Here is a 20,552-nt window from a genome sequence, read left to right on the forward strand (position 1 = left end):
TTTTAGAGAGGTGATGTACCGGGGCTGGAAGCGAAGACTAGAGAATGAGTGGAAGCAGATAAATAGCTGAGATTTGTGTCCCCATCAGCTTATTTTTTTAGATTGAATATGTGGATGAGATCATTTTGGCCTTGACTCATTGCATAGGTAAAAAAAATGGGCTTTGATCTGACTCCCTGGACCTCTAGTCCTTTAAAAATGAAAACATAAGAAAGGTACTTTAGAAGGTAATGGGAGGAGCAAGAGACATCATGGTGGAATGGTCTTCTGGTGGTGGTGGTGGTGGTGGTGTAGTTGCTGTTCTTTTGCGTATTATGGGCTCACTGGCCAGTTCACTTGTCCCAAATGCTCATTCGCTTGCAGGACATGGTCCGGCGCGGGGAGATCATAGACAATGACACGGAGGACGAGTTCTACCTCCGGCGCTTAGATGCGGGGCTCTTTGTCCTTCAGCACATCTGCTACATCATGGCGGAGATCTGCAATGCCAATGTGCCCCAGGTAAGAGGGGCTGCCCCTGACGGGCCTGCCCAGGCCTGCCTCCTTCCTGGCCCCCTGCCTGGGCAGAGACTCCAAGAAAGAAGCGGATCCACCCTCCTTAACTCCCTGCACTCTGTGTGGGCCCGCTCCATCAGGGGTGGGCACGAGGTGCACGCTGCACAGGATGGATGCTGGTGTCTGCCAAGACAAGCAGTGCTTTTCCTTTCTCTCCCCTCCCTTCCCCTTCCTCATAGATTCGCCAGAGGGTTCACCAGATCCTGAACATGCGAGGGAGCTCCATCAAAATCGTCAGGCACATCATCAAGGGTGAGTTGTGTGCTGCTTGTGTCTGAGGCTCTGGGAGAACTAAGTGATGCTTACTTTCTGAGTCTCTGTCAATATCCCTGGCATTTGGTGCACAGCATTCTCTGCACTGCAGGCTTAAGTGTGTTGTCACATGCACTGTGTGTCCAGGTCATCTTTGTCCGGATACAGAGGACTGGCCTAGGTATTCATTCTATGCCTCTGACCCTTCAGTTCCAGCATTTAAAATACATAACAGACAGCAGGGCTTAGAAATATTTGTTAAAAATTAAAAATAAAGAAGAAGACAAAGCAAGAAACAAAAAGCCCAGTTCCAAACTACATGTAGTGGAAGGAAATTGCTTTCTTAGGAGGAAAAAACCAAGGAAGTAACAGGAAATACCCGGAATTATGCAAGACAGCGGGAAGTGAATCTGAGGCAGTGTGGTGTAGCAGAAAAAACATACCTGCCATCCAGCCTTGGCTCTGCCTTCCCCCAGCCGTGCGAGTGTGATCTAGAAGAACTTTTGCAAAGGTTCAGGAGACACTACAAAACAGCGTCCAGTTTGTACCCAGCAGTAGATAGTGCCTGGCACACAGGTAGTGCTCAGTCAGGTGAGCGTCCCTCCTGCCCTCAGCTACCCCAGGGAGTCCCTCCAGTGCTGTGACATCTTTGGGACCTTCCTCAGCTGGAGGCTCCCAAGGCCTGCATTGGTGTGCAGGCTCGCAATCACAAGGGTACCTGAGCTGGACTCTGTGCCCGTGGGCCCCTTAGCACAGACTCACACACACAGCAGTAGAGGCCCGTACTGGACACGGCTCCTGCCAGAGATCAGAGAGAGCCAGGGTAGACTGGTAGCTGTGGGCAGATTTTCATTTTCCCGCTCTGGCCCATGTTCTGCCCATTTCTAAGGTGAAGGAGTAGGCTAAATTTACTCAAAGGGTTTGCCTTTAAGTGACTTATAACTCCCATGACAGGTGGGAGATGAAATGTGAAGATAAATGGTACATACAATAAAGTGAAGAGAAGTTAAGAGCCATGGTCTCTGGGATCCGGCTCCTGGGACTGAATCCTGGCCTTGTTACTTACTGTGTTACCTGGGGTGAGATACCCAATTGCTCTTGTGACCTCATAGGATGGGTGAGAAGATTAAATAAGATGATAGATTGAAATGTCTGACCCTTAATAAGTTCTCCGTAAATGTTAGCTATTATGAATATTATGAAATATGATGATGATAATTGTCATCATCATTATCGTAAGTGAGGCATGGCTACAATCTTACGGGAAGTCTCGTGAAAGTGGCATCGAGCTGGGTCTTAGAGACTGGGACCGGGACATCCCAGAACAAAGGAACAGTGTGCGCGAAGGCATGGGAGCAGGAAACCCCGTGTTTAGCATGGCCACCCCAGGCCGGTGGCAGTGGGACCTCCACTGTGTCCGTGTTGCAGACAGAGACTTTGAGGTATTGGGATCTCGTTTTCTCCCTCAGAGAAAGAGGAAAGGGAAACCATTCAGGAAGCAAGCCCAGCACCCTGTGAGCCCAGCACGGCGGCATCCTGGGTGCTCCTTCCCCGCTCCGTGTCTCGCTCGTGTGAATTACTACACAGCATGTCAGGCTGCCTCCTCCCTGAGGTGAAGCTGTGGTGATTGGCAACTCCAGTCTGTAAATGGCGTTTACGTCTCACACCCGCTTGTTCAATTAGAACTTTTCATCGCTCTCGGCTCTCCTGTCTTGCATTCAGGCTTCTCCCTGCACTTCCATCCCTGCAATCAACACAGTGATCTTCTGAGAAAGAAAGGGTGTTTTTAACGGATACTGACATGTAGTAGGTGGATGTTTTCCTCTGTGAAATCCTCACACTTATACCTTAGGTTACTCAGAGTTTTCAGTTGTTGTGAGCCAGCCTCTGTCTCCCTCAGGTCCCGGTCTAGCCCCCCAGTGCGTCGTGAGCCGTCGGGCCCAGACTGGATGCGGAGTGGAGATTTGTTGATGCAGCGGCCTGCGCAGATGCCGCGTTCGTTCCCGCCACTCTTGGTCCTCTGCTCTGTTGCTTTCTTTCCCCCGAGCTCTGCCAGGGCCTCAGGCCGGCCCTTCGGTTCTCTCTCCATCACGCTGCCCAGCCAGCGGGGTAGTAAACCCGCCAGTCCCGCCTCTAGCCTCCATCTTGAATCCGTGCAGCGCTCTCCATCTGTTACTTCCCATCGGAGCACCCAGTTTATTTCCTTCCTAGCCCTTATCCCAGTGTGTAATTGTTTTTATTTATGCCTTTGTTTACTCTTTTCGTGTGTCTCATACATTAAAATGTAAGCTCCGTGACGTGGGGACGTTGTCTGGCTTGTTCACCGTGTCTCCTCAGCACCCAGAGCAATGCTGGGCACATAATGAGAACCCAGTGAATATTTTACATATTGTTGAATTCAGCCCCACCCTTGTGCAAATTGAATTTGGCAGATGTTTGCTGAGACTTGTCTCGGGGCTAAGCACCATGCTAGATACTGTACTCAGCGGCCACACGGCGCCTGCCCTCGTGGAGTTTATAATCTTCTGGGGACACGGATGTGTAAGTGACCAGCCGTAATTCAAGCTAAATGACATACACGCTGCAGCAGCTACTGAGCCGGCATTTGCTGAGTGCCGGGCTCTGTGTTCGGGACTAGAGATGCAAAGAAGAAAAAGCAAGAGCCATATTTTTGAGACGTTCACAGTCGAGATACTCGAAACTAATTACAACGTGCTAAGTGCTGGTTGAAGTTGTGAACAGTGTGCTAACGGAGTGGTAAGAGCAGTTCTGGAGAGCCAGGCCATTCCGTGGACTCCCAGAGGAGGGAGAGGCTCCTCCCAGGACTGGGAAGAGTGTTCCGGGGGAAAGACACATCCCAGGCAGAGAGAGATGGCCCAGGGATAGGACAGTGTATCAAAGGGTTATCGACCTTGCGTGCACTGGCAGGCGCCCGCCCTGGCTCACTCCCACCTCAGGGAAGCCCTTCTGCCTGTGGTGTTGTGCAGGGGAGCGGAGCCCCTGTGGCCTGCCTGTCTGCAGCCAGCGATCCCCTCAGGGCTGTGTTGGTGTTAAAAACGGGTCAGGCTGGCTGGCGGGGTGGATGGCTAGACTGCTCAGGCCCTCCCCCTTAAAAGCCTTCACTCCCTCCCCCTTCTTCCTCCACCCTTCCTTCCATCAAAAAGCATGAGAAAACAAAGCCTCATAAAGAAAACCAGCTCATCAGTCTGTCCTCTTTGATTTTAATTTTGTTTTCCAGTTTGAGTTGCTTCCTTTTTTTTTTTTTTTTTTAACATACTAATTAGATGCAAGCTTTTTCTTTGATTTTATGGCCTACATATTTCCTAAGTTTTGCTGGCAGGATGACAGCTGATGTATCCCTTGAGGTCCCAGGAAAACGCTGATGAGGCAAGCCCAGCAGGGGTCTTTTCCCTTTGTATCTCAGTCCCCTTTCTCAACCATTTTCCTCCCTCCTCTTCTGTTGGGGGTGCCAAGAGAGCTGGGAATAATTGATGGCTCATTAAAGTCCTTCTTTCTGCAGACTGCTTACTCGGCGCTCCCAAAGTCCAGCCTTCCCTGGAGCTGGCAGCTGTTCCAGGCCTGAGCACTGTGGCACCCACGTAGGAGAGGGTGGTCTCTTTGCCAGAGAAGGGCAGGCCACACCATGTGCCCCATGAGGGCGGTGACAGTCTTCCTGCCTGTCATCTTGCGCCTGGCCCATGACTGGTGCCTACAAGGGGCTCAGTTAGTGCTTACTGTGGGTGGGGCGGGGGGGATGGGGGTGAGCTAGTGCTTCAGGCTTCTTTGTGCTCTTCCAGAAATCCAGGACCATGGTAGGTAGAGGGGTCACTCCTGAGCACGTCCTCTGGGCCAGGCTTCTGTGTGTATTCTCTGGTTCTCACAACAGCCCTAGAAAACAGGATTACAATCTCCATTTTGCAGATAAGGAAACCAAGACTTACGGGGGTTAAGGGACATTACCTGAGTCACTAATAATGTTGGAAACCAGATCAAAACTCAGAACTATACACAGTCGTTCTTCCATCTGGCAGGAAGGAAACCTCTAAGTTGTTGGTTGGCTGATACAGTCCTCCCAACTTTTAAGAAAGAAAATTGAGGGCATCCACTTTTATAGAGCACCCACCTGGCATCACAGGGCACTAGGTGGGCTCCTAAGATGAATGAGACACTTAGAAGGCCCTGTCCCCGGGAGGCATACAGTCCCATCACAGGTGAAATGACTGATCACTACACAAAGCAGCATGAAGTCAGTGCTAAGACACAGAGCGGGAGTCACGAAGGCAGAGTTCATTCTGCTGCAGATTAAAAGGAACGAAGATCCAGGGAGGCTACACAGAGGAGGTACCTTTTTTTGGTGGTAAAATATATGTCAGGATTTACCATTTTAACCATTGTGACCGTCACCACTTATCCACACATTTGATTTTCATCTTGTAAAACTGAAACTCTGTACCCATTAAACACTTACCCCCCACCTCTCCTCCCCCCATTTCCCTGGCCCCTGGCAGCCACCCTTGTCCTTTCTGTGAAGCTAATAAGTGACTAAGGAGGTGGCTTCTGGAAGCATGTGACAGACCTCTAAGGGCAGGCACAGATGTCCATCCTTGAGGGGCCACCTCCTTAGATGTGGTGTAGGAACTGTGACCTGGAAATACTGTTTAGTGTAAATACTTGTGCCAAGTGTTACCGTGGAAGCTGCTGGCAAGTCTCTTCAATGTCTTAGTCACTGGCGAAAGTTGTCGGAAGACCGTGTGCCTGCCGGGCTGTTGTGCAGGGGAAAGCTCAGAGGATTACTGACTCAAAACTCTTTGATTGGTGGCAAAAAGACTGAGCCAAAGACTTCAAAATGCTTTAAGAAATTGTCTCCTCGCCCTTTGATTTGCTTTTGGGCTTTATGGCTTGAAATCTCCTCTAGAAGCTCATAAACATGTATTTCCATATTGATTTGGGGCTCTTGGTAACCTTAGCATTGCCTCTGAGATTTTGAAGCTGCAGAAGCTGACAGGATTTCTCTTTTGATGACGTGTTGATGTGTGCGTGACTTGCCCCAAGTCATGGCTACTTGTGACCACTAGAGTGTTCGGAGGCAGGAGAGAATCCTGGAGAGGCGTGCATTTCACCTTGGGCAGCTTGTTACCCTCTCTAAGCCACAGTCTTTCATCTGTGAGTTGGAGATAAGCTGCCTCACCAGGTTCTGTGAGTCCGGGGAGGCACCGTGCGCACGCACATGCTTGCCACAGTTCAGCTGCTCTATTGCTGGGATCCGCGCGTGAGCTCCTCCAGCAAGAGACAGATCGGAGACACACAGACCCGCGTGATTCTGGCTCTCTGTGTAACTTTGGCTAAGTTAGTAGATAATGTGTTTGAGCCTTGGTTTCCTCTCGGTAAAACACGGACCTGGTGTGTGTGAATATTGCTCAAGTCGAATTACAGTCAGGCACCTGGGACAGAGTACGTGCTCAGCAAATGGAGGCTCCCTCCCTGGCTTTCTTGGCCTAATCCTTTGACCTGGAGGTGACAGCAGCCTGGACTCAGCACATGGACGAGACTCCTCGGGGGCCTGGTGGGGGAGGGGAGGGTGCTTTCCCGGCAGCTCAAGTGTCCTCGGGACAATGAGAACATGACCCCTGTTAGCATGATAAGTATCCTCCTTTTTTTTTCTTTTTACTCTTTTATTTCTTTTTCTTTTTTTTTTTTTTTAAGATTTTATTTATTTTTTTGTCAGAGAGAGAGAGCACAAGCAGGGGGAGCTGCAGGCAGAGCAGGTAGAGGGAGAAGCAGGCTCCCCGCCAAGCAAGGAGCCCGATGCGGGACCCAATCCCAGGACCCTGGGATCATGACCTGAGCCGAAGGCAGACGCATAACCGACTGAGCCACCCAGGCACCCCTCTTTTATTTATTTTTCATGTGCTTGCTTCTTTTTGCTTTTTTTTAAATTTTATTAATTAATTAACACCATAGAGTACATCATTAGTTTTTTGATGTAGTGTCCCATGATTCACTGTTTGCGTACAACACCCAGAATCCTTCTCCTTTAAGTGGGTGTCATTTTAGTGGAATCCCTGATGCACTTGTGTCCTGTAGCTACAGGTGAGTGTCCTCCTTCTAGGGAAGTGTGACACTAGACCTTCCAGGTTCATCATTGTCATTAAGGAACCTGTTACACATGGATTTTCCTTTCCCAGTTTCTAGTCTGTGGTTATGCCTGTGTCTTCCAGAGTTTTCAGTGTGAAAATAGGGGTATTCTTCTCCTCCCTCACGCCCTTCCTCCTCCATTTTTTAAAGGGTGAGCATTTGAGGCTTCAGTTTCAGGGGTCTGGACCAGGCTTGTGAGCTCGGCCCAAGTCTCTGCCCTGAAGACAGTTCTCCCCACCCACTAGCCCCAGGGCCCCTCCCTCTCCCTCTTAACATAAACAGAACAGCTTGTATTCCATGTCTGAATAGTAAACCCGCTGTCTAAAGTTTGCTTTAATATTTATGCGTTCAGCACTGCTGCCTGTTTTTGAGCTCCATCAAAGCCTTTATTATAAGAGCATTTGAAAATGCTGGGGCAGGAGAGAAGGGAGTTGATGTGCACATCATCTTTTTCACTCTCTCCAGCCCGACTCACCCTCTTCTTCTTCTCTCCCGCTCTCCCCCAGCCCGCTCTCCCTCTACCCCACTCCCAGTTCCCCCTTCATCTAGCATCTCTCTTTTTCTGCATTCTCTCTTCTTTTCTTAGACACACACACACACACACACACACACACAGCAAAGAGAACTCTTCCCCAAGACCTCTGGGAGGAATCTGTTCAATATTTATAAACTGCTGCAGCAGCTATAATAACCAGAGGTAGCTGGCACCACCAAGATTTGCTCCAAATAGGATTCTACTATGGAAACAAAGAATGAGTAGGGGTAAGGGGCGGAGAGTGAGGGCGCGGGGCACAGCTATGCCAGCTGCCAATGGCCGGGGAAGAGCACTGGGGCCTCATCTGACCTGGTTCTGGGCCCAGCTCCATGGCTGGCTGGCTGCGGGACCCTGGCCAGTCACCCGCCCTTCAGAGTTGCACTGTGTTTCTGAGGGCCCTGCCAGTTCTGACATTCTGACCCGCTCCACATCTGTGGCCACTGGGACCCCTTTACCACAGGACATGGCATCCAGAGTCTTAGCCTTTGGGAGGACTTTGTAGCCAGAAGCCCTGTGGGGCTGGGCTGCTTTGGAGCGCTCACAGTGCAGTTTCTCCCCAGAGGGTAGGGAACAGACAAGGTGGCATATTGCTTAGTAAAAAGATACCACTTTGGGGACTGGCTCTCCCGCCCACTGGCTCTTTAGGTGCCCTTTTCCCAACTCACACATGTTTTGGTTTGAATTTCAGCCTCTCTACCGTCCCGAACTTGGGCACGTTGCTCCAGTTCTCTAATAAGCTTCAGTGTCCTTGTCTGCAGACAGGGATGGCATTCTCTCCCTTGCACGATTGCTACCAAGATCAGACGAGTCATCATACCTCCACACCTGGCACCCACTGTGAGGAGACAGCCCCTCTTCCACATTGTGCCTGTTCTGTTCTCAGCCTGTTGCCAGACACCAGCGAATCTGATGGTTTCCCCCTTCTCCACAGAGAGTAAAAGGAGATGGGTCATGGGATGGGTACTCTGTGTGCTTGTATTTTTTTTCTAAGGCCTTGGCCTTTTCTAATCCCCTTGATACGGACTTTGGTTTCCTCTACCTGTGGGTCTCTAGAAAGAGATTAGGTCCCTATAGGGAAGCTGGCTTGAGTTGGAAAATCACTGCCCCAAAGGATCAGACTGTTCCTCCACTTCCCTCCCTCCTGGGTCTGAGAATACAGTAGGAGAGCAAAGTGTTAGTTCAATCCATTAAGACTCTTGCTTCCAGACCATGCCTCTGGGGGTATTAAATGCTATAATGGTCTTTTCTCTGTCTCCTGGGGCAGCAACTACTAGATGATTCACACGTGAGTAAGAGATAGCACTTACGTACAGCCCTTTAGCTGTCTCTGCAGCCCAGATCCTGTTCTCTCATTACCCCAGCCCTTTCTTTAAGGGGCCTTTCATAGAAGGCCATCACAGCCATTTGCTGGTGGAGGTGATGAATGCATCTAATGGAAGAGGACTATTTCCAGGGGGAGACACACAGCTGGCACATGTCTGAATCCCAAATCCCGTTTTCCGGCACATGCCCAAAGTAATGAAGAGGAAGGAGGAAAAATGAAGAAGTGGCAGGAGCAGAGTTATTCCCCAGCACGGTGGGGTGGGAGGGAGCAGGGGAGGGGTTGCACACTTTCTTCTCTCTCCCTGGTCTTTGTCTGATTTGGATCAGCAGATGTTTTATTATGTAAAAGCCTCTTGCCCAGAGTTGTCTGTTCTACCTGAAGCTGCCCAGTGTGGGGAGCGGGGCAGGGACGCAAGCAGTCACCCTAGTCCACTACTCTGAGAGCTTGTGCACCACGCCACACTGGCAGTTGACTCTCGGCCAGACTCTGCTCGGTATTCAGCCAAAAGTAAGGCACATGCCTCTGCCTTCCTGAACCTCCCCATCAAGTTCAGGGTGGTCTGGAAGTCGGGCCTGTGATGGGGACCCTGGCCTGAGGACAGGAGCCAGAGGAAGAGGGCACCAGGTAGGCTTCACCAAGAAGAGGGCCCTTAAGAGGGGCCTGCAGGGATATGTGGGCTCTCCACATGTGGCCCTGCTGGCCTGAGCAAAGGAGCCTCGGGGAGGGAGCTATGTGTCTTGAACATCTGTTATTTGCCAAGTACTTTCTATACATTTTCAGAGGAGACCCTCCCAAGGTCACTTAGGATTGTGAGTCGGAGACAGGGTTCAAACCCAGCCCACGATGTCACACTGTCTCCCCTCTGTGAGTCTGCGGGTAGTGAGAACACTGTCCTCCCTTCCCCTTCCAGCACATTCTCTGTCCTTCCTCCTGGGACTCACTGCAGGAAGCCCACCCCACCCCCATGCCCTGCACTCCAGTCCCTAAGTCCCACAGCATTTCTGCACCGTATGCCCCCACCTCCTAAAACCAGGGTGACTATATAATTTGAGGCGATACTTTTGAAAATGAAATGGAGAGCTGTAAGTATCGTGCTGGGATAACTGGGTAAAGTCGATCACATGGTGACCTACCTTGATGCTCTGATGGTGTTCTCTGGAGATCTGTCTTCACTGTCATCCTCTGTGTCCTCCTCCTTCTTAGAGCATTCTCCTTGCCTTTGTGCTCTAACTGAAACCCACCTCTCCCAGGGGTGGGCCCTCTCCAGTGGTGGCTCTTTTCTCCCACATCCTCCTGCCACTGAAGACAAGGGAGGACCATCTCGACACCATTGTTTCTCCCACCTCCCCATTTACCTAAAAACTTCCAGCTGTGTGAATCTCACACAGGGACTGTACCCTAACCCCTCCTTGGTGGTGCAGCACCTGTTCCCCTCATGGGGGATTACAAGGCTTACTGTCACCTTCTCCACTATTCTGTCCTACTTCTTGGTGATGTCCATATCCACGTGTCTCTCTAGCACCCCACTTCCAGCCTATCTTCAGAATGCATGTAAAATCTGAAGACTTGTCACCCTTGCTGTGACCTTCTTGGTCCCAGCCACCATCAAATCACATCTCCCACTTTCTGCCCTTGTCCCCTTCAGGGCATCTCCCACACAGCCACTGGAGTGAGCTGTCACTCCTTTGCGTAGAGCCCTCCCACAGCTCTGGGTGCAGGGGAAAGGCCAGAGTCCTTGCAGCGGCCCACAGGCCCTGTGGTCTGTGGCCACGCCTTCCTGTCCCCAGTGCCGAGCTCCGGCCACACGGACCTCCACGTTCACCATCCACGCTCAGAGCCTCTTCACTGGCCAGCCTTCTGCCGCTCGCTCCCAGGCCTGCCTAGCGGAGTTTGCCTCAGGTCTTCATCACATCTCTGTGAGGCCTTCTGACAGCCCCCCTCTCTGTGCTATTCACTTGCTTGTTCCCCCACTAGAAAGTGGGCTTCACAAGAGCGGAGATTTTTCATCTCTTTTGATCATTACTTTATCCCTGTTGCTTCAAATAGTGGTTCTCAAACTTGCATGTGTCGTCACTCCCTGGACGGCTCGTTCACACGGACTGCTGGGTCTGTGCGTGGGTCTGAGTTGGGCCCCAGATCTGCGTTTCTGACAAGTTCCTGCGTGCTGCTGCTGCTGGTCAGGGTCACGCTCTGACAGACGCTGGCCGGAGCAAGCGTGCCCGTGGCAGGCACCCGCTTCTCGTGCGCCGATGACCGTGTGCGTGAGTGGGGGGTGTGGCTGGGGAGGACTCAGTGAGGACAGGTGAGCCGGGCCCTGTGCACCGAGCACCTCCGGCCACGGCGGCCCCAGGGGGTGCTGATGGAGGTGTTAGCACAGCATGCGCCTCGGCAGGAGCGGGGATTTAGGGAAGGCCATGCCTCACGCTGCCTTTGTCTCCCCCAGAGTATGCGGAGAACATCGGGGACGGCCGGAGCCCAGAGTTCCGGGAGAACGAGCAAAAGCGCATCCTGGGCTTGCTGGAGAACTTCTAGAAACCCCCTTGGCCTCAGACAGCATGGACTCTCTCTGGGCCTCCATCCAGAAAGTTTTTACACGGCACCATGTGACTTTGGGGCAAATTAAAGCTAGTTTTGGTATTCCTGGCTGGCATTCTTTGTAGCAGAGCAGTACCCTCTGCTCTTCACCCGGCACTTTCCCAGCAGCTGTCCTGGGATGCCTCTGAGGAAGGTCATTGGTGGGCCTCACTCGCTGTGAGGGAACGGAGGCTCAGAGAGCATCACGGTGGCCCCCGTGGCTGCTCCGGAGTCCTCCGGGGAGGCTGCCCAGCTGGAGCGGGGAAGGGGAGCGTGTGGACTGGTGACCTCTCTGGGCCTCCCAGCCCTGACCCGAAGAGTGACACAAGGCACATGGCTCGGGCAGAAGCAGCCCCGGGGAGGCTTCCAGGGCACAGTGAGGCCAGCCACCCAGAGCACACAGACCTTGGAGCAGCATTCCGAACCCTGGCCACCCCTTAGAATCACTGGTCGGGAGGGAGCTCAAACAAACACATCATGGTCGCGCCCCCCTCCCCCCGAATGATGAAATCGGGATCTCGGGTGCGGCCCACGTGCCAGGTCGAGTTCTAGCTCCAGGCAGTTCCATGCATGGCGGGGGGCGGGGGGGGAGCACCACTGGGAGGGCGGAAACAGGCCTTGGGCCCAAATTCCAGCCACGCCTGCCAGCCTACCTTCCTTGCTCTGCAGAGGAGGGGTGGGGCTCAGGGGGGCGAGCTGAGTCATCTAAGCGTGCGGCGCCCAGTGGGAACCTGAGAAGTGGGGTCTCCTTTGTTCTTCCCTTACATGGCTGGGCCTTCGCATTGGAACCCCACCCATTTTACACGGGGTGTGAGAAAATGGCTCAGCGGCCCGTTAGCAGGTTTTTAGTGTCTCTTCATGAGTGAGGAGGTGGAGGAACCAACCGATCCAGAAAAGCAGTATTTCGTTAAATGGCGTGTTTAGCCCAGGGTCAGCACCCTGCTTGTGCCCGTGGCCAACACTGCCAGGCCGCCCAGCTCTTGCTTCTCACTGAACCCCAAGTACAGGGTTGTGGGCGGCCCCCACCATCTGGCCGGAGCCGGCGTGCCAGGGGAGACCCGGGCAGCTGCCAGGGAGGATGCCGAATAAGATGGCGCCCGCATCGTGCCCGGCGTTGGGCAGGTGGGAGGGCATCAGGTAAGACCACCCCCGCCCGGCAGGAAGGCAGACAGCGTGCCCGTCCTTCTCGTGAGGCGGCCGTTCCAGCAGGGCGGTGGCGGGCGGGTGCACCAGGACCTAGCCCAGAATCAGAATGGCCTTACAGTCTCATTTTGGATTTAGGCGTTTGGTTTTTCTATTTCACTTTTCTGTAACTACAGTAGTGACTGTGTATCGAACACCTGCTATGTGCTCCTTGCTGTACATCCATTCTTTTAACATGCACAACAGTCCTGCGGGCATCGTTATCCCCCATTTACGGAAGCGGACACTGGGGTCCCGGAGAGGGTAAGGACCTTGTGCGAGGTCCTGGGGCCGAGAAGCAGCAGCATGTACGTTCAAAGCCGGGCCTGCCTGCCTGTCCTGGCCGTACTGTCCCCTCCACCCAGCTGCTCCGTCTGGGAGACCACCACGGATCACTGACTGACATGATGCTTCCATCGGTTCCATTGTTGGTATGTGGTGTAATGAATTCACAAAGAATAAAGCATGTCCAGATGTAACCTGCAGAATCAGAGACTCTTTGAATTAAGGATGATACTTCAGAGAGCGTTAGTCCTTCAGCATTATCCTCTTTTTTTAAATTGTATTTGTTTTTAGCCAGGTAAGGCTTGTCCATGGTACATGTTCAAAATTCAACAAAAAGGCAGCGAGGAGTCTCCCCTTCCATCTCCCGCCCCCTAGACCTCCCTTCCCCTGTCGCCTGGTCGTCCATCCAGAGTTCTGTCCAGCGGTTGTCCAGCTGCCTTCTCCTGAAGCTCCAGGTTTCCCAGAAGTGCATCAGAAGCCAGCATAGAAGGGAGGGTGGGTGGGGTTCGGGGCTGCTCACCCCGCTTCAACCACAGTTGCTCCACTCCGCCTTGCTTCACACGCGGGGGTGCCTCCTGAGGTTTGTTTGACAAGTCTCTCTGCCAAAAGTAAGTTTCAACTCCTGTCTTCACTTTACAAATGAGGAAGTGGTCTCCTTTTCTATCAGTTTTGTGACAGGAGAATTTGGGGGGCAACATGAAGTATAATCCCTTAGGATTCAGAAGGGGTTATAGTTCAGAGGTGCTGCAGGGACCAAAAAGACGGGATGAGGAGAAATCTTGACCCTCTGCTCTCTGATTTTAACAGCCCACCACACAAGGCTAAGAAAAGCTTTTGAGAACAAGGTAAAGATACTCATTACTAACCTTGCTAACCTGTTGGCTCCTGGGGTGTGGTCCTACCTTTTGCGGCTGCTCATGACTGAGACCCTGTCTGCCTCGCCAAGCAGCCCCACCCCTCCAGAAGGACTTCTTGGGCATCCAGTAAAGGCCGCCCTTGCCATATGGTTCTGAACTTGACTTCTGCGTCTGCCCACTGTTGGGGCTCCCAAACTCTCCCCTTCAAGCAAAGCCCTCATGGCCATCCTTGTGCCCGTAGCTGAGTGGTATTGGCATCCACCATCCCAGCAGGGCAGTATGCCTTTTCCTATCCAAACACGGCAATAAAGTAGCCTTTAAACAGTATTAGCCAGAATTACTTTGCGAGGGAAACGAGGATGTCACATACCTCTTCCTTCACAGCTTGCTGCTCTGTGGTGGTCAGCATGCCCGAATTTAGTGGCAGCAAGATGGGCCATGTCTAATTTAAAGAGATTGGCATGCAGACTACATTCCTCCTTCATCTGGGCGGAAGCACTTTGTTGGGGGAGCTGGAAGCCACCCTTCTTCGGTCACCCCCCACAGGAGCGCCCGTGCCCAGGTGTCGTCCTCTGCCATTACGAAGAGCATCAGTTTAGTGTCTGACAGAGAGGTGAGACTCACTTTCTTAAAGGCAAAAACTTCTTGATTAGAGGTAAGAGCAGAGCCACAGGTTTCAACCTGTCTTCCTCCTTGGTACAGACGGGAAGTGGTTGGTGTCTCAGCGCTGGGCCTCCATTCTCATGCTGCGGAAAAGACATGTGCTCCTCCAGCCAGCTTTTTCGATTAGGTGACACACGCCCTTGGTATAAACTTCAGAAGGTCCATAAGGGCATTCCGTGTGTGGATCTCCCAGGTGCATCTCCTGGCCCCCCAGCACCCCTCCCCAGAAGCAACCACTGCTGAATAGCTGGAGTATCCTTTCAGGGATGTGTTTTCAAGTGAATAAAAATATAACAAAATTGGGAGTATATCATGTTCTCTGTCTGCACCTTGCTTTTCGCTCTACACTCGCCAGACGCACACAGCGGCCCCCGCTCCTTCCATAGCTGAGCTTATCTCTGGCAGGGCCACACGTAATTTAGTTAATCACATTCAGGGACATTTCGGTGTCTCCGATCTTTGGCTATCACAACGCTGCAGTGAACATCCTTGGTCATTTCACACACGTGTGAGTTTAAACTCCCAAGCGGAATTGCTAGGTCAGAGAGAATGCGCATCTTTCACGTGATACATACCACCACGTGGCCTGCCCTCCATCGACGGCCCGCGTGCACGCCTCCCCACACCCTCTCCAGCACGGCATCTGCCCTGGCGTCTCTGCCTCTCTGTCGGCCACAGTGCTTGCCGTCTTCATCTGCATTTCTCTTACGAGTGAAGTCATCGAGTGTTTTAGATGAATTGATTGCGTCTGTGCCGTATTAGCTAATACTCATTGAGCTCATTCTATGAGCTCAGTGCTTCTCTCCAATTAGCTCATCTCACCCCCGTTCCTAAGGGGTAGGTACTTTATCATCAGCCCCCTTTCACAGATGAGACCAGATGACGGGGCCTGGGGCTTACAAAGTGACAGAGCTGGGCCTGGAACAGAAGCAAACTGGTTCCGAATTCCACACTCCTGACCTCAGAGCCACCTTGTCTCCCAACCAAGTGGCAGGGAAGGGGCTCAAGTGAGGCTGGAGAGAGGCGGCGGGCCATTGTGGAGTCCCCCCACCCCCACCCCGTCCATACAGAACGCATCGGAAGCAGAAAGCCTTCGACACAGGTTTGCAGGAAGCCCCGGAGAAGCAGCCCGTTGGCGGCCTCACGACTGAAGCCACGGTGGCTGTGCGGGCCCGGCTCCCTGAGCCCCTCACCCCTACATCTGAGCAGTTGGCTGCAATACTCACCTTATGGGGGCCCTGGCTGCTCTACCATGCGGAAAGGGAAGTCCAAGAAACATCTGGAAGGTTAGGCTTTCTCTCTGTAGCTATGGGGAGGAGGAGCTACCTTCCAGCAGCTTGTAGTGAGGATCCTTGCCCCCCGCCTGTCTGCTGAGCCCAGACTCCTACTCTGCACCCCCCAACCCATGTTACATGTCACTGTAACCTCCCAGGGCACGTCTTCCAGCTGCACCCCTGCTCTGGGCGGGGCCCCGTGCTGGGCACGGGGGGCGTGCACCCCAGGCTGAAAGGCAGTGTTAACTGCGCGCAGTTGCCCAACAGGGTGTCACAAGGAAGCGATAACGAGCTTTAAGAGAGATGAAGGACAGAGAAGGCCCCCAAACCTGACAGGAGGCATCAGGAAAGACAGGCCAGTGCACCATATCTGTATCTTGAGTGACGTTCACAGGGGTCTTAAGATGGCCACGAGTCTCAAAAAATAAGAGGTAGAAAGTCCTTCGAGGCAGAGGGAATTGCACAGGCAAAGGGCTGGGGGCCAGATAAAACGGACCTTTGGGGATACTGGGACTGCCCTGATACATACCTGGGCAGGGCAAGGGTTGAATGAGCTCCTGGCTATGGCAGAACCCGACAGAATCACAGGCATGTTGATTCCTGTGCTTTCTGGAAGCTTGGGGTCATGTCTAGTCACAGAGCTTGTTCTAGGACACGTTGCCTCCCCTTCTTGTAGGCTCCCACAGTCCTCGAATGATGGGGAAACAGATTCTGACCCCTGAAGCAGGATCCAGCCTGGCAAGTTTGTCCGGGGAGTAACCAGGCCCCAGATACGCTGGTAATAGCTGAGCAACAAGCAAGGCCTCCACCCCTAAGGCAGCAGGAAGGCTGTGGGAGGCCTCTAGGAAGTAGGTGGGAGAAGCCACCAGAGGTGGGTCTGCAGAAGCCAGGACCCAGGTCTGGCCACAGCCGAGCCAGGCTTTATTTAGCCCGGCCCCAGCTCCTGGGTAGGGCGTCAGTGAGCAGGCCCATCCAGGAAGTGCCCAGGAGCAGAAGGGCAGGACGATGGGGCCTCGAGTCCAGCCTCTGTCAGACAAGAGCATAGCCCTTACCCTCTTGGAGTCTCAGCTCTTCTTCATTCCAGGACTGAATGCGAGGGTCTCTGAGGGGTCAGCTTGTGGAAATCCACACCTGCGACCAGCTCAGGGTACCCACCCCATCATTTACTGAACACCCACCATAAGCTGTGTGGGGAACAAGACAGACATTGTCACTGGCCTCAAGGAGCATCCATCCTCGTGGGACAGACTGAAAGACAATAAACAGGTAAACAAACAGAATGAGTACTGGGGTGTTCTAAAAGGAGCAAACAGGGTACAAAGTGATAGAGACTAGGCAACGGGGGGCCTAGCTGAGGTTGGGTGGGCTGAGAAGTCCTCTTTGGTGAGGTGATTTTGAGCTAAGCTCTGAATGACATCAAGGAGCCCAGGGGCCTGAGCTGGGGAAAGAGGGGTCTAAGCAGAGGCCCAGACCCAAAGGCTTTGAGGCAGAGGGAGAGCACCATCATTCTCCAGAAAATAGCCAGGAGCCATGGTGGCTGGACCCACGCGGGAGGCAGGGGCTGCTGGGGGAGCAGGCCAAAGAGGGGGGCAGGGGCCAGATCTTGCAGGGCCCTGAAGCCCACGGAGCAGTTTGGGCCAGGAAAGAATGCCATCTGATTTTTGAAAAGATTCCTTTGCTTGATGGAGGGCTCGTTGTGGAGAACAGCGTGGAAGCAGGAGCCCCAAGAAGAGGCTGGTGCACGCACCCAGGGAGGAGATGCTGGTGCTGTGGGCCAGGAGGAGGTGGTCTGTGGGGACAGGCTGAGGCAGAGCAATGGGTCACCATGCAGGGAGGGGCCCTGGTCCGGGAGCTGTTCCCCAGCACCAAGGGCTGGGAGCCACTTAACGGCCCAACCAGAGGCGGGTGGGGCCGGCGGAGAGAGCTGCTCAGTATATAAATATCTTTAATGAATAAATAGAAGTGCTTTTAGGGCTGGCGGAGTCATATCATTTCCACCTGCCGTAAAATTTCATTAGAAGCGGGCGCTGCAGGGGGAGAAGAATGGCTGCAATGAATCTGCCTGCCCGCCCCCAGGCCCTGCCTCCACTCTGGGCCTACTCAGCTCCAGTCCCTGGAGAATCCGGACCCAGGCCCTCCTCCCCAGGCCTTCCTGGGGTCCCCGTGGAAGTCTGGTCCTTTCCTGCCCCAGCACCCCCACCAGGACAGGCAAGAAGCAGCAGTGGGCAGGGACCTCACTCCCCTTGGGAATCAGACACAATTCCTCCTCCCGCCCCCTGCCTTCAGCCCCTCCCCAAGACGGCAGGGACTTCACCCCCTCCCCACTAGTGCAGATTAGATGGGTTTCAGAGAAGGTAGGAACCAATGCTGCTGAATTCCAGGAACAGAGCTGGGGGAAAGCGTGCCTGGGGTCAGACCGTTTGACAAACGAGCAAACAGAGGCCCAAGAAAGTAGGGGACTATCCTAAGATCACTCAAGATCAGCAGAGCCAGCCCTCCCAAACCACCATAGTGGGGGCTACATTATTTAGCACCAACTATATGTCTGACTCTGTACTAAGCACTTGGTAGGCGCCATTTTATTGCCTCCTGCCCACATTCCTGTGATGGGGAGACAAGCACCATACCATTTTGCAGATGAGAACACTGAGGCCCAGAGAGAAGTAGGATCCAGGTCACCGCCTGTGTTAGCGACAGCCAGATGAGAGTCTGTCTCCACCCGACCACAGCAGCCTTTTTCTCCTTTACGAAAGTGTTCTGGAGCTGAGATTGTTTTTCCTGAGACCTTCCAGAGACTGGAGTAGAAAATGTACTGACTGCCTACTACGTGCCAGGTAGTCTCCGAACTGAAGGCCACCGTCCCCAGCACCTGGCTGCGTCCCTGGAGCATCTTCCAACGGTGCCATGCTCACCTCCATTTTATAAATAAGAAAAGGAAGCACAGAGAGGTCAAAGAATGTGTCCAAGGTCACACAGCTGTGCCACGGAGGCCGGCCATTCACTTGGGGACCGTCAGGCCCCTCCCCGGGCCCCACGGCCACCCTCCCCCAGCCAGTGGTGTCCGGTCAGGAAGCCTGGCCAAATGGACGAGCATAGCTGGCAACCTGCCTGAGCCCATGGTTATCAGTTAAGCTCATTAAGTGGCCATGACAGGACATGGCCTGGGCCAGCTGCCTTCCCTCCTCACCTCACGCCAGCCCTCTTGGGATCAAGGCCTGAGGACAGGTTTCTGCTTTTATCAGCTACAAGCCAATGTCTCTCTGTAATTGAGAAAGATGAAAAGATATGCAAGCAAGCTTCACCCGGCTGGCCCCGCAGACCGGTGGGCACTGGGCATGGGTGCTAGAGACAGGCTTCCTGGGTTCGAATCCAGCCCTGCTCCTCCCCAGCTGTGTGACCAGGGCAAGTGACTTCCCCGCTCTGAGCCTCGGTCTCCTCGTCTATAAAATGGGGATAGGGCTCTAAATACTACTCACCGTCTGGATCTGAGGCAAGCTGATATGTAGAAAGTCCTTGACCAACGGTTAAGTGCTGATCAATGGTCACACCATCATTACCGACATCCTTATGTTACTGTATTTTCTTCACTTTCCCCACTAGACTGTAAGCTGATTCATCTTTATTTATACCTTCCAGAATGAATGAGCGAACCTGAGGGCATTAGTCCTTCCAGCAGCAAACACCCATGCCAAGGTCCTTTAGGAGCAAAGAGTGAGCAGTGTACCTGTATACAACAGCTGTCCTCTAAGGGACTGGGGTGGTGAACCGGAGTGCCGTGGGTGGGCCTCCCCTGACCAACTGTCCAGCCGCTGCTTATGGCCTCCTGGTGCTCCCTCACCCCAGGCCTTTGTCCATGTGTTCCTGCTCTGTGGCCTGCCCGCCCCCCCCCCCTCCACTTCCCACTCTCCTGCTGATGATTCTACTGTTGCTCAAGACTCGCCTGGGGCCAGACACCGCCCTCCCTGGGGGCAGGAGCATGGGTCCCGTTCTCAAGGGGCTCTAGCCTCCTGGAAGAAACAGAGGCAGATACACCCATCATCAACCAGAACACGACAAGCAGAGGTTCTGAGAACCCCATGCACTCTGCCCACAGCCCCGAGGCCCCCAGTTCCTCTTTCATCCCCTCTCTGCTCTCCCCAGACCCCCAGTGAGCCTTCCCTGAGCCTGCTTCTCCTGACTTGCCCCGTGAGCTGCCTGAGGGTGGGGGCTGCCTTCCTCCATTTCTGCACTGAGTGCCCAGCACGGGGCTACCACCCAGCAGGAGCCCCTGCAACATTTCCTCAGCAGATCTTTTCTGAGCACCTACCATGTGCCAGGCCCCATGACGGCTGTGGGGATAGAGAACAAACAAGGCTCCTTGTCCTGCAAACCAGCTCGAGGTGGCACTGGGAGTTATACACAAAATAAAAGAGAGTGATAGGAAGGAAGAGTAGCTCCTCTGGTCTGGATGGTCAGGGAAGGGCTTTCTGAGGAGGTAATGGCTGGAGCTGAGACAGGATTGATGAGCAGAGCAGCTGCCAAGGGAAGTTGGGAATAGGATTCTAGGCAGAGGGAATAGCAAGTGCAAAGGCCCTGGGGCAGGGGTGTGATTTGCATATTTAAGGAACAGCCAGGTGCCTCCTGAATGAGGAGAGCTAGGTGAGTTTGCAGAGTTGGGCAGGGAGCAGGCTGTACAGGGCCTTGTTAGCCACAGTGAGGAATTTGGATTTTCTTCCACACACAATGGGAAGCCATTGGAGGGTTTTAAGCAGTGGAGGGAAAAATGATCACAGGGAATGTGTGTGGAATATAATGACTGAGTCAAGGAGGGAGAAAGGGAGGGGATGGGTGAAGGAAGAGAAGATAAAGGGATGAATGGCAGAGCAAAGGGCAGAGGACCCAGCTGGCTGCCTGCATGAAGGAGACGCCACCACGGA

At 53.3% G+C, this 20,552-nt stretch overlaps 1 protein-coding gene across 3 annotated transcripts in view; it reads left to right on the top strand.

The window, feature by feature from the left end:
• The window catches only part of CTNNBL1 (catenin beta like 1), a 156,278-nt gene extending 144,810 nt beyond the window's left edge, over positions 1-11,468 (top strand). For 2 of the 3 annotated variants that reach the window (XM_044918493.1, XM_021688906.1), the window contains exons 14-16: positions 364-501; positions 735-807; positions 11,245-11,468. In XM_044918493.1, coding sequence (XP_044774428.1) covers positions 364-501; positions 735-807; positions 11,245-11,333 — 300 coding nt within the window. In that variant the 3' untranslated portion in view covers positions 11,334-11,468. The remainder of the gene's footprint in view (positions 1-363; positions 502-734; positions 808-11,244) is intronic. The other variant, XM_044918492.1, reaches the window with a different exon arrangement.
• Positions 11,469-20,552: the final 9,084 nt, after the last annotated feature.

The sequence above is a fragment of the Neomonachus schauinslandi genome, chromosome 10, assembly GCF_002201575.2.
Source record: "Neomonachus schauinslandi chromosome 10, ASM220157v2, whole genome shotgun sequence".
In the NCBI taxonomy this organism is placed as follows: Eukaryota; Metazoa; Chordata; class Mammalia; order Carnivora; family Phocidae; genus Neomonachus; species Neomonachus schauinslandi.